General features: G+C 34.4%; 1 protein-coding gene across 6 annotated transcripts in view; it reads left to right on the top strand.

Annotated features, from left to right (window-relative positions):
• NBEA (neurobeachin) overlaps positions 1-14,862 on the top strand; it is a 783,989-nt gene that overhangs the window by 180,335 nt on the left and 588,792 nt on the right. For all 6 annotated transcript variants that reach the window (XM_072611897.1, XM_072611896.1, XM_072611899.1 and 3 more), the window contains 4 exons: positions 8,960-9,039; positions 9,678-9,740; positions 9,844-9,941; positions 13,414-13,506. In XM_072611897.1, coding sequence (XP_072467998.1) covers positions 8,960-9,039; positions 9,678-9,740; positions 9,844-9,941; positions 13,414-13,506 — 334 coding nt within the window. The remainder of the gene's footprint in view (positions 1-8,959; positions 9,040-9,677; positions 9,741-9,843; positions 9,942-13,413; positions 13,507-14,862) is intronic.

Here is a 14,862-nt window from a genome sequence, read left to right on the forward strand (position 1 = left end):
TTTAAAGTCCCAACATTGCAATGAAGTACTAAGCCTACCAGAAAAATCCTTCACACATTGTAGTTGTTGCTGTGTACAGAGTTCTCCTGGTTCTGCTCCTTTCATTCAGCATCAGTTCATATAAGTGTTTCCAGGCCTCTCTGAAGTCTTCTTGTTCATCATTTCTTATAGCACAATAGTATTCCATTACATTTATATGCCACAACTTGTTCAACCATTCCCCAGTTGATGGGCATCCCTTTGATTTCCAGTTTTTGGCCACCACAAAGAGAGCTGCTATAAATATTTTTGAATATGTGGGGACCCTTTCCCATTTCTGTGATCTCTTTGGGATAGAGTCCCAGGAGCGATATTGCAGAGTCAAAGGGTATTCACATTTTTGTAGCCCTTTGGGCATAGTTCCAAATTGTTCTAGAGAATGGTTGGATCAGCTCACAGCTCCACCAACAATGAATTAGTGTTCCAACTCTCCCACATCTTCTCCAGCATTTGTCATCTTCTTGTTTTGTCATATTAGCCAATCTGATAGGTGTGATATGGTAACCCTAGAATTGTTTTGATTTGCATCTCTCTAATCAGTAGTGATTTTAGAGCATTTTTTCATATGACTATAGATAGCTTTAATTTCTTCCTCTGAAAACTGCCTGTTCATATCCATTGACCATTTATCAATTGGGGAATGACTTGTATTCTTGTACATTTGACTCAGTTCTCTATATATTTTAGAAATGAGGTCTTTATCACAGACACTACTTGCAAAAATTCTTTCCCAGTTTTCTGCTTCCCTCCTAATCTTGGTTGCATTGAGTTTGTACCAAAACTTTTCAGTTTAATGCAATCAAAATTATCCATTTTGCACTTCATCATGTTCTCTGTCCCTTCTTTGGTCAAAAATTTCTGCATTCTCCATAAATCTGACAAATATACTATTCCTTGCTCCCCTAAATTGTTTATAGTATCAATCTTTATACCTAAATCATGTACCCATTTGGACTTTATTCTTGTATACAGTGTCAGGAATTGGACTCTGCCCAGTTTCCACCCCACTGTTATCCAGTTTTCCCAGCAATTTTTGTCAGACAGTGAAGTTCTTAACCCAGAAGCTGGCGTCCTTGGGTTTATCAAACAGTAGATTGCTATATTCATTGACTACTGTGTCTTCAGTACCTACTGGTCTACACCTCTGTTTCTTAGCCAGTACCAAGTGATTTTGATGATTGCTGCTTTATAATACAATTTGAGATGTGGTAGGGCTAGGCCACCTTCCCTAATATTTCTTGTCATTAGTTCCCTTGATATTCTGGACCTTTTGTTCTTCCAGATGAATTTTGATATTATTTTTTTTAGTTGTAGAAAATAATTATCTGATAGTTCGATTGGTATGGCACTGAATAAGTAAATTCATAGGTAGAATTTTCATTTTCATTATATTAACTCGGCCTATCCATGAGAAACTGATGTTTTTCCACTGACTTTATTTATGCAAAGTGTTTTGTAATTGTATCAGTTATAATTTTTGTTTCATGAACAGGATATCCTAATATGTAAAAGGACAAAAATTATGAGAGTTAGTATTTTTATATCAAAGAAATTTTTCTTTCTCTGTTGACAACCATGTAAATTGACAGTCATTTATTTCCAAGACTCTCAAGCAAATTTTTTAAAATCTAAATACTTACTTTACCTTTATGTAAACTATTATATGCATGTGTTCATCCTTCATTGCCAAAGACGACCATGCCATCAGAGAAATGATGACATGACTTGCACTTGACTTTGTTTTGAGTGAGGGAGGTCATCAGCCTCACTTCTCCTAAAGAGCCATCTGAATCCAGTGACCAGATATTCATCAGGATGACTGGAGGTGACCTAGGATGAAGCAGTTGGGGTTAAGTGACTTGCCCAAGGTCACACAGCTAGTGAGTGTCAAGTGTCTGAGGTGAGATTTGGACTCAGGTCCTCTTGACTCCTGCACTGATGCTGTATGTACTGCACCACCTAGCTGCCCTTTAAAGTATTATGAATTCATTGGGAAAATATCTTATTTGAATGACACATTAAATATATAGTTTCTCAGAGATAGGAATGAAACTGAAAAGCCCTGTTTTTATTTATATGCAGACTTCTGTAGAATAATCCAAACTTAACAGGTCAGTAAACTAGGTGAGAAGGTTATATACTTGTTTCTACAGTTGAAGTAAGCTATAGGGTTTAGTTTGCTTCAGACCACCATATTTTAAGGGCTGTGTAGAGCAGTGGTTGAAATATGTTGGTAGAGGATGGAGCCAAAATGGCAGAGCAGAAGCAAGGACCTTTTGGAGCTTTCCCCCCAAACCCCTCAAAAAACCTGTAAAAAATGACCCCAAGCAATTTCTGGAGCAGCGGAAGCCGCAGAATGACAGATTGAAGCATATTCTGATTCCATGATAATCTGGAAGGTTGACGGGAAGGGTCTGTCATGCTAGGCTGGGAGCAGAGCACAGTTCAGCGTGGGCTGGCCCAGACAGATGTGGAGCAGACTTTAAGTTATTGAATTGATGGTGGCTGCTGTAGTTTCTAGACTTCTCAATCTAAAAAGCCAAAGATAGCTTCAAAGGTCAGTGGGAAGGATCTCTCACTTGGCTAAGAGAGGAGGTTGGTCTGGTCCCAGTCTCAGCTTCAGCCCTGGACTCAGCCCCAGGGCAGTGGCAGCCAATGCTGAAAGGCAGGCTGCTTCTTGATCCCTTCACCTAACAGAGCTAAAAAAATCAGAGAATTCTCTGGGTGGCTGCCTCTGGATCCCCCCATTTAATAAAGAGGTCAAGTCAAGTAATTGGGAGGGAAAATAAGCAACCAGGTGGAAAAAGAAACAGACTATCTGTTCCTACTTTCTCAGTGAAGAGGTATTTTCTTATGTCATTGGTGACAAGGAAGATCAAAACATAGAAGCAGAAGAAGACAACAAAGCCAAAGCTCTTGCACCTAAAGCATCAAAGAATAATATAAATTCGTCACAGGCTATGGAAGAGCTCAAAGATTTTGAAAACCAAGTAAAAAAAGTAGAGGGAAAATTGGGAAGAGAAATGAGAGTGATGCAAGAAAATCGTGAAAAACAAGTCAATAGCTTGTTAAAAGAAACCCTAAAAAAAGCTTAAGAAAATAAGACCTTTAAAATTAGACTAACCCAAATGGCAAACGAGGTCCAAAAAAGTCAATGAGGAGAAGAATGCCTTAAAAAGCACAATGGGCCAAGTGGAAAAAGAAGTCCAAAAGCTCACTGGGGAAAATAATTCCTTCAGAATTAGAATGGAGCAAAATGGAAGCTAATGACTTTTTGAGAAATGAAGAAATTATAAAACAAAACCAAAAGAATGAAAAAATAGAAGACAATGTGAAATATTTCATTGGAAAAACAACTGACCTGGCAAATGGATCCAGGAGAGATAATTTAAAAATTTTTGAATTATCTGAAAGCCATGATTAAAAAAAGAGTGTAAAGATCATCTTTCAAGACATTATCAAGGAAAACTGCCCTGATATTCTAGAACCAGAGGATAAAATAGAAATGGAGTCTACCGATCACCCCCTGAAAGAGATCCCAAAGGAAAATTCCTAGGAATATTGTAGCCAAATTCCAGAGTTCCCAGTTCAAGGAGAAGATATTACAAGCAGTCGGAAAGAAACAGTTCAAGTATTGTGAAAATACAATCAAGATTACAGAAGATTTAGCAGTGTCTGCACTAAGGGATTGGAGGGCTTAGGATATGATATTCCAGAGATCAAAGGAAATAGGATTAAAACCAAGTATTATCTACCCAGCAAAATTGAGTATAATATTTCAGGGGGAAGAAATGGAACTTCAATGAAATAGAGGACTTGTAAGCATTTGAAAATTTGACTTCCAAATACAAGAATCAAGAGAAGTGTGAAAAGGTAAACAGGAAAGAAAAACCATAAGGGACTGTTTATGTTCTTACATGGAAAGATGATATTTGTAAGTCAGGAGAGCTTTCTTAGTATTAGGGTAGTTGGAGGGAATGTCTGCATATATATGTGTATATATATATATATATATATATATATATATATATATATATATATATACACACACACATATATATGTATGTATGCACACTCACATATACATATGTATGTGAATGTATATGTGTCTGTGTATGTACATATATACCCACACACATGTATGGAGGGGGGAAGGGAGGGAGGGTGGGCACAAGTGAGCTGAATATGAAGGGATGATATCTAAATAACAGTTAAATGTTGATTGGAATGTACTTGGAGAAAGAGAAAGGGAGAGGCTGAATATAGTAAATCATCTCACATAAAAGAGGCAAGAAAGAGCTTTTACAATGGAGAGGAAAAAAGGAAAGGTAAGAGGGAATGTGAGCCTTCCTTTCACTGGAATTGACTTCAGGAGGGAATAACATACTCACTCAGTTGGTTGTGGAAATCTGTCTTTCACTACAGGAAAGTGGAGAGGAAGCGATGGGATGTGGGTAATAGAAGGGAGGGTAGATTGGGGGAGGGGTGATCAAATTCAGACACTTTGTTAGAGGGACAGGTCAAAGGACAGAATAGAAAAAATGGAGGGTGGGAGGTATATTAGTTTCTCACACCATGACCGTTATGGAAGTGTTTTTCATGACTACACATGTATAACCTATATCAAATTGCTTACCTTCTCAATGAGGGTTAATAGGGAGGGGAAATTGGAGAGAATGTGGAACCCAAAACTTTAGAAATGAGTGTTAAAAATTGTTTTAACATGCTACTAGGAAATAAGTTATATAGGAAATGGGGCATAGCAGTCTATCTTGCCCTACAGGAAAATAGAAGGGAAGGGGATAAGAAGGGCAGGGTGAGGGGGTTGATAGAAGGGAGGACAGATTGGAGAAAACGGTACTCAGGATACATGCTGTCCTAAGGTGGGAGAAGGAGGGAGATGGGGAGCAGATTTGAAATTCTAAATTTTATTTAAGTCAATGTTGAAAAGTTAAAATAAATGAAAAAAGAAAAAAATATATATTGGTAGAACCAACAAGTGTAAGTTTGGAGCTATGTAATATCCCTGGGAATAAAGAAGATTTGTGGAAATTTTCAGTAAAATGAAAAGAGAATTCAGTTTATTTTAATACCGAAAGTTCAAAAAAGAATTTTTGATATGTAGCTTTAGATTTCAAAATTTCCATTCAAAATCTTGTAGACACCAACATTTTCTTAGTAAACCTCAATTCTCTTCATATAGAACATTAGAATTCTGATTATAAATGCTTAGTAAAATTATATTCTACTTTTAGCAAGCATTAATCAAAGCTGATATGGTGACATAAAAATATCTCAGAAAAGATAGAAAAACATTGAATAATTTTAAATCACATTTGCCTTTTGTACTGACATTGGATGCCTGTAGTAGTTATGGTTGATGTAGGGGTAGGTCGAGGATGGAAAACATCTTTTATGTTTTCTTCAGAAATATATGTATTTTTATTTTTTTTTACAAAATTAAGTATAAAGATATTAACAAGCATATTTGCTTTAATAAGCTTCATAGAAAATTAATGTCAGATTTTATGCTGATACTTGTTCTCCTAAAAGCAAAGTCTTAGTTATTTGTAATTTTCAACATTTTAGCATATTATTCTTTCTCTGAGAAGAGGAGAAAAGAGAATAAGTTTCCTAAGGAAAGATAATTCTTCTGTAGGCAGAGGTATAACTTCTCTCTACTTAACAAACATTTATTCAGTATCCACTGTGTGCCATATACTGAGCCAGGCTTTGGTAAAAATAAAGATAAAAATAACAATTTCCTTGCCTCCAGAAGATTATCCCCTATAAAAGAACTTAAGATCTAGTTAGGTACCTGGAGACAAGTCTTCATATGGGATATTTTAAACTATGAAAGCAAGAAATTCTCATGTGATGGAGGTAAGTGGGAGCAAGACAAAGTGATAAAGTGATACTAAATTTTTAGTAGAGTATAAAAATGATAATAATAACAGTGTCACTAGAATATTTGGGGAAAAAACATAGTGTATCATTTTATTTGAAATCCTGAAATGAAAATATAATTTCTAAGTGCTTCTGGTATAAAATAAGCAATCTAGTATTCAATAAAATTCATGAAATATTTGTCCTAATGTTAAGATGCTAGGAATAAATCTTGAGACCAGAATTCCTACTTGACTTCTTCAGGAGGAGAAAAGGGGAAGAGCACACCTTGTACACAGATAAGTAAATACAAAATATATGCAAATGTAAGCGGCAGCTAGATGGTGCAGTAAATCAAAGTGCTGGTCCTGAAGTCAGAAGACTCATCTTCCTGAGTTCAGATCTGGCCTTAGACATTTGCCAGCTATATGACCTTAAGGCAAGTCACTTAGCCAGGTTTGCCTCAGTTTCTTCATCTGTAAAATGAGCTGGAGAAAGAAATGGCAAACCAATCCAGTGTGTTTGTCCTTCATTGCTGAAGAGGACCATGCCATCAGAGAAATAATGACATGACTTGCACTTGACTTTGTTTTTGAGTGAGGGAGAGCTGTGCAGGTCACCAGCCTCACTTCTCCTCCAGAGCCATCTGAATCCAGTGACCAGATATTCATCAGGATGACTGGAGATGAGCCAGGATGAGGTATTTGGGGTTAAGTGACTTGCCTAAGGTCACATAGCTAGTGAGTGTCAAGTGTCTGAGGAGAGATTTGAACTCAGGGCCTCCTGACTCCTGAACTGGTACTCTCTCCACTGCACTACCTAGCTCCCCTGGCGAACCAATCCAGTATCTTTGCCAGGAAACACTCCCCAAATGGGATCATGAAGAGTCAGACAGGACTAACGATGACTGAATAATAACTAGATTCAGCTAAGAATCTGATTTGAAGAAGTATATACTGTGAATCGAGAGCACTGGTGTTTTCGATGACTTCATTTCACAAGACTTGTATGAATTCTGCAGCTCAATAAAATTAGGAAAAACAAAACTGTTCTTTGAACATGTTATGTGCCACAGAATTAAAAAAGGGAAAAAAATGTCCTTTTTAAGAAAAAAGCATAAAGTATTGCATTAAACTCTAGGCCTCTGTGCTTTTCTTCAAATTGTCGGAATTCTAGAATGCTTTTTTTCTTTAAAAAATGCTTTAACAGATTTTTTTTAAGCATTTAAGGAATAAAAATACCACAAAGAACGTGAGGTGGCTCCATCTCTTTCCCATGACATTGCATCTCCTGGTTGGGCATTTTCTTTGGTTGTCCCTCATCCATGAAATGTTCTGCCTTCTCATGTCTACCTTCTAGCTTTCCTGTCTTTCTTCAAATCTCAGAAAGATTCCCACTTCTAAAAGAACTGGAGAATTCTCTCCAATTCTCCTTAATGTTAGTGACTTTCTTCTGCGATTATCCCCAATTTGTCCAGCATATGTAAGCTCAAAACTGCACAAACACTTTTGGGACACCTTATATTTTGTTAGGATATAGTTGTTTGTGTTGTTATTTTCCCCGATTAGAATGTGAGCTCCTTGAGAGAAAGAACTGTTTTTTGCCTTTCTTGGTATCCCTGGGGTTTTAACCCAGTTCCTGACATATAAGTGTTTAATAAATTCTTATTTGCTGACTCCATCTAGCATATTATATTTAATTCCAGATTGTTTATTTTTGCAGTGACACAAACAAATTTTAACCTGTCCAAAGGAGGTCAGCCATAATTAAGAGAGTTTTAGGTAGCGTTTCTTTCAAGGATTAGTTGAAATTAATTGATATATTTAGTCATAGGAAGATATCTTAAGAAACACTATCATCTTTCATCTGTCTTCTGGAATCACGGTTGTTCATTGCATTGCTTAGAGTTCTTAAGTCTTTCAAAATTGCTTATCTTTATGGATTTAAGATAGACAGGGCCAGTGTTGGAATTTGTTTTGCTTGACTATGAATTTTATCTTCCCTTTTTAGGAGGTAGGAGAGGGAAAATGTGTTCATTAAAATAAAAATTAAATATAAAAAAGAAAATAGCCTTTTAGGTTTTTAAAGGGCTTTTATGTTTACAAGGGAGTATATTTTTTCTGCTCATTGCCACAGCTCAGTTGTCGGAATAATGAGTAGAAACTTGAGTTTGGTTTAGTCTTGGTTAACGGGGAAAAATCCCCAGTAACTTTTCAATAGTTAGATTTGTCTAGAAGTGGAATGGGCTAATTTAGAAGAATAGTGGGTGTTCAGTCACTAGAAGCCTTTATGTGGAGCCAGGATGAACTTGGATATTTTCAAGGAAATTCCAGTTTGAATTTTAGTTTGAAATTAGTTTGAAATTCCAGTTTGAAAGTTAGATTAATGACCTCTAAGTTCCTTTAGATTTCTGGGAGTTTGAAGTAAACAAGCCTATCATATTCCTTTAGTTGAATTGTTCCATTAGAATCATTGAAAACTGAAAGTGATTTTTAAATTAGAATTTATTTACTTTGTTCTCCTTACTCTAATATGTGCATAATTTGAGGAGCACTGGCTATTAATAATTTCCAGTTGATAAAACGTGAAAAGCTAAAAATTTTGATTTGATGATGTTGTTATAAAAGCATACAGTAGCATTTTCTAAACTGATTTGTTTTTGAATTATTTTGTGGATTGAAATACAATAGTTGTACTCTTAAATCTTGTTCTTGCAGATCGAATGTCTGTCTCACATGATAAAGCAGATTTTGGGGAACTGTTAAAGTCAAATAGCAAAAATTTGAACCTGTTTTCATATACTTACTGAGCATTATTGGTACATTATTGGACCTTTTGGTACATATATAATTATGTTTTTAATTTTTGACAGGAACATGTCACCAGAGTTGAAATTTTCTTAAGAAAGCATATGATGTAGTCTACTTCATAGGAAGCATTGACATATGGTCTCTGAAATGTAGAAAAATATGATAGTCTTTAAAATAATTGCATGAAGGTAATTTAAAATAGCATTGTTTGTATTTTATTTTAGATGGCCCCAGGCCCTCACAAAAAGAAATTATATCACTACGAGCCTTTATGCTACTTTTTTTGAAGCAGCTTATATTAAAGGTAAACTTATTTATTAATTCATTGGGATGTTTTTGCTTTATTTTTTGCTTTTAAAAGGTCTTGTAACTTTTAAGTCTTATTGTCTAAGAGAATTACAAATCCCTATCATGATAACAAATGACCTAACGGAATTTTTTTTTTATTTTATCAAAATAACAAATAGCGTATTGGTTTTTGTAGAACTTAATATTTCACATATTTTCTTTAAGAAAATCATTATCCCAGGGAGTAAATATGTTGAATAGAAAAGAGAGTTATCTATGTGAGAGTGGCATTTGAACATATATATTATAGTGTAGAGGAAATTAATTTGATATTTAATGAATAGAAAGATGTAATTTGAATGTAACCATAAATTACCTGAAAGTAAATCACATTTGATAGTGATTGTCATCCATATTTTAGTGATGTTTATTTTCCATTTAAATGTAACATTTTGGTTATTGATTTACTTAAATTTAGCTGTAATTAAAGTTTATGACTTTGGAGCTGCTTTTATTCTGTGAAGTATAAAATAATTTTAATGTCTGTGACATGATTGCCATTTGGCTATATTTTTTTTCTTTTAAAAGATATTCATTCTATAGTTTTCTTTACTAATATATAACATTTTGGATTTTATTTTACCTTTCTATTAGGATCGAGGGGTCAAGGAAGATGAACTTCAGAGTATATTAAATTATCTATTAACAATGCATGAGGTAAGTTTTATGAGTCTTCCTTGAATTCTTTATTTTATAATTAGTGTATATAATTAGTGTAATTAAATTTAACATATAAAATATTGCTGATCATTCCTTGTAGGATGAAAACATACATGATGTGTTGCAGTTATTAGTGGCTCTGATGTCAGAACACCCAGCCTCAATGATACCTGCCTTTGATCAAAGAAATGGGATACGGTAAGATAATAAATAGTATTGTTAGGTATCAACATTGGGTATTTGCAGAGCTACACAGAAAAATATTTGTCTGACTGGCTCATTCTTGCAGATGAGGCAAGTAAAATAATAAATTTTAGGAAGATCTTTTAATTGATTTGGAAAGAAATGAAACAGACAAAAACTCTATTAATGACATAAGAAAGCGAGGTGTATTTAAAAATAAGTGGAATCTTGGGAAAATAAAAGTATTCATTAAATTTGATATGATTAGGAAGAGATAAGACAGGGAACAGATTTAAAGTTGAAGTAATATGAATGAAGGAATTGTAATGGCCATTTTTTCCATCATTTTTGGGGGGTGGGGGTGGAGGATGGAAAGCAAGGCAGTTGGGGTTAAGTGACTTGTCCAAGGTCACACAGTTTGTAAGTGTCAAATGTCTGAGACTGAATTTGAAATCAGGTCTCCTGACTCCAAGACCAGAGCTCTCTTCACTGTGCCACCTAGCTGTTCCTTGTAATAGTAATTTCTAAAGGAGAAATAATGGTAAAATAAAGCTTTCCCATGATATTCAATATTGGAAAGAGTACCACCTCAAAGAGAATATATGAATCTTAACGCAGAACTTCCATTTCTTGGCTTAGGTAATCCACATCTTATGTTTATTTCTTCAGACCTTTGTAATAACTATCCCTCATTCCTAGAATGATCTGCTTCTTTACCTGTGCCTTAGTTTCCCTGGTTTACTTCGAGATTCAACTCAAAAATGCTGTTAATGTATGAATTAGACCAGATAGTCTGGAAATATATTAGGAATTATTCCCCCAAAGTTACTAAACTCTAAATAAATACCCTTTGACCCAGCAATGTCTTGACTAGGTCTGTGCCTCAAAGAGATCAAATAAGAAAAAAAGGACCTATATGTACAGGAATATTTATTGTAGTTCTTTTTGTAGAGGCAAAGACTTGGAAACTATTAAGCTGCCCGTCAGTTGAGGAACAGCTAAACAAATTGCGATATATGCATATAATAGAATAATATTGTGATAGAAGAAATGATGAAATGGAGGGAGCATTTCAGAGAAACCTGGGAATACTTGTATGAATTGATGTATATAAAGTGAGCAGAACCAGGAAAACAGTTTATACAGTGTTAACTATAAGCCATTTTGAAAGATTTAAAAACTGAATAATGTATAATGACCAACTAGAATTCCATGAGAACTGATGAGGATGCATACTACTTATCTCCTAAAAGTGAGCTGATGACTTTAAGATGCAGAATGAGGTATATATTTGTGAAGATGAGCAATGTAAGAATTTATTTTGCTTCACTATTCATACTTGTTCAAAACTTTTTTCTTTTTTCTTCTTCAGCCTTGGGGAAGTAGAAGAGAGAAAAAATTTAAGCTTCTCAAAAAAAAAAAGATTAAAAAAATGATTAAGTTTGAGTTCAGATTTTGTCTTTTATGGGAGGCCTTTCATAATCCCTCTAGCTGCTATAGTGTTCTGATAAAGTTAACTTTCATCTGCTCTGTATATATACCTATTTATCTATGTATCATCTCCCACATACCAGCTTGTAAGCAACGAAGTGTTTTGGATTCCTTTGTAGCCTCATCAATCATCACTACCTAAACCTAGCACATACTAGACACACTTTTTCATATTTCTTTTCCAATATTTTATTTTTTTAAATTACATGTAAATTTTTTTTACATTTTAAAAAAAACTCTGAAATCCAATTTCTTTTCCTTCCTCCTTACCCTCTCCTCTGATTGAGAAGGCAAGCGATTTGGTGTAGGTTATACATGTGCAGTCATGCAAAATATATTTCCATATTAGTCATGTTGTAAAAGAAAATAGACCAACCCTTCCCCACCCCCAAAAAAATGAAGTAAAAAAAGCATGAAAGCATGCTTCAATTTTCATTCAGACATCTTTATTTCTTTTTTCTGGTGGTGGATAACATTTTCCATCCTGTGTTCTTTGAAATTGTCTTAGATCACCGTATTGCTAAGAATAACTACATCCTAGGTATTTAATAAATGCTTGTTGGTTATTCAGAAAAAAGTGGAACCTTGGGGACCTTTTAGATCTTTTCCAACTTTTAAATGATGCAGTTCACACCAAGATGCAATTTAGAAAAGCTACGAATTGAGTAAAGCATCTATGAAATCTCTAAATTGGCCAACAATGAAACATATTTTAACACAGAATGTTGTACAGAATATTGTACTGGACATTAGAGGAGGTAAAATATTTAGATATAACTGTATTTCTGTCATCAAAGAGCTTATTCTTTAACAGAGAGGCAACTTGTTGTATAATGTAGATAAAGTTACAAAATAATGTACAGTGAGTTCTGTTGAAAGGTGGACAAAGGGGCTGTAATTTTCTATGTCTCATAATTGGGCTACATAAGGAGAGAATTAAAATATGGAAGAAGGGGTGAGGAGAATGGACATCAGATGTACTTTATTCTTATCTGAACTAATTAATGAACATACAAATCTTGGAGTAGAAATACCTAAAAATGAAAAGGGAAATAAGTAAGGATGGGGGTGTAAGTTAAGAAGTAGGATAATGCACTTGTAAGCAGAAAAACCCATCTTGTTCCCAAAGGGCAAGGGTGGGGAAGTGGGTAACAGGGAGGATAATACCAGATGGGAAAGAGTCTCAAGCAGAACAAAATTCCTCATCTCAAATAGGGAATTAAAAAGAAGGGGAAAAAAAGGAATTATTATCTACAAGAGTGTCTTTCACTTGAGATATGAATGAACAAAATTATTTATGAATGTAATGCACTAGAAGAAATGATGAAAGAGATAGTTTTAGAGAGTCCTAATGATATATACTATAGCATATTGAGATGAGTACAGACAGGAGAACAGTTTATGCAAAGACAGTATTATAATGAAAATAACTTTGCATGACTTAAGAACTCCGATCAAAGCAGTGATCATTTAGGTTTCCAGAGAAAGCATCTTTTCTGTTACTTAAAAAGAGAGGTGAGAAGCTCAGTTCAAAAGAACATTTTTTGACTTGGTCATTGTATGGTTTTGTTGTTCTTGATTATACTTAAATATTATTTTTTTAACTTTGGGTAGAGTGGTGGAGAGAGAAGTTAGTAATCGTGATGGCAGGAAAAGAGAACTCGAAATACACAGAAAAGAATTTCAGAAGTCAACAAAGATAGCAGGATAAGTTGGAAAATAGCATGTGGACTTTATTATATACTTAAGGAAAACAAATGGCATGAAATTGAGATTCTTAGTTTCATTTGGAAATGCTCTTGGTGTTTATATTCTTTTAGAATAAAAAATTAAAACTATTAAAGCTGATGCAAATACCCATTGTCAAAATTTGCATGAAATATTATTGAAATAGAATGATACTTCATATTTTTCTATTTTCTTATGAAGCAGATACTAAGGAAATGTTTGTTTTTGTTATTAGCAAACAATAGATAATAATTTCATTTCTTCTTAGAGTGATCTACAAATTATTGGCTTCCAAAAGTGAAAGTATTTGGGTTCAAGCTCTGAAGGTATTGGGATACTTTCTCAAGCACTTGGGTCACAAGTAAGTTAATTAAAAAAAAAAACAAATATAGAAATATCAAGTGGGAATAGTTCTTTGTTTTCCCTTTTTTTAATGCCAAAATCAGTTTATAAAATGAGTCAAAGTAGTACAAGAAAAGATACATAGTAATTGCTTTGTGGGAAGTGAAAGTAATTGTAATGATTTTGAAATTTGTACTGATTAAGATTCTACTTTTAAGGGTCATTTATGTTTAAAATGTGATTTAAAAAATCTTATTGTTTATTTTTAATGATAAAACATCATTCTGTTGAAAGATCTTCTAGGATACTGACAAACCTCTATGTCACTAAGTCAAAAGGGCTTTTGTCAGACTTCATTATTTGAATTTACCCTTCCCCATAACTCTGTGGCATTTGACAGACTGATAATTCCTTCCTAATACCTTTATTTCCTTTTGCTGTCATGGTTGTCTATTCCCTTCCCTCTGCATCCTGCTTCTAGTATCTTCTTGAGCATTCCTTTGTCACTTTTGCTTTTCTTCTTCCTGTGCCATATTCCCCCAAGGTTCTTTTCTTGGACCTCTTCTCTCCCCTCTTCATACCCTCTTCTGTGGTATTTCATCTGTTATCATAAATGACTTTGATAATCACTTCCCATCAAGATGATTGTCAAGGCTGTGTTTCTTCACTCAACTTTTCTCTAGGACTCCATTGTGTTATTACTCAGGTAGCTGTTGAATACAGCTACCTGAGTAATTAGTTGATACTTCAGATTTAATATATACAAAATAGGAATAACCTTTCTGCTTAAAACTATAATTTCTACCTATATGCTGAGGCTTTTTTCTTGTTTGTCACGTCTTATCAGTTGCAAAGCCTTGTCACTTTTGTGTCTATAGTATCCTTCTTCTGACCTTTCCTTTTAAGCTGTTCTGTACCAACCTTCATTTATTTTTGCCTGGATTTTAGTTATAACTTGATAACTGTCTTCCCTAATTCCAAGCCAGATGTTTTTTAATCCTTCCTTTAAAACATTGCCCAAGTAATTTTCCTAATGAAATAAAAATCTTCTGATGATATTCTTCTACCTTAAAACCTTCATTGGGTCTTATTAAACCCAAAACTACTGGATTTCACTTACCTGATTCTAGTCAATCACTCCAGCTTACTTTATTCTACTCTTCTTTCCACTTTCTATTCCAGAAGTTTTTCTCAATGTTCTTTCTTCTAAATTCTTTGCCACTTTTTCCCTACTCCCTTTCAGCAAAAGGACATCTTTTCCTCCTTTATTGAGAATATAGAGCCAATCCTTTTTACCCTCTTCTCCCTTATTTTGCCCCTCAAAATATTCATGCATCATTCCAACCTCCCAGTAGATATTGCAATAGCACCATGT

Source organism: Notamacropus eugenii, chromosome 5 (genome assembly GCF_028372415.1).
Source record: "Notamacropus eugenii isolate mMacEug1 chromosome 5, mMacEug1.pri_v2, whole genome shotgun sequence".
NCBI lineage: Eukaryota > Metazoa > Chordata > Mammalia > Diprotodontia > Macropodidae > Notamacropus > Notamacropus eugenii.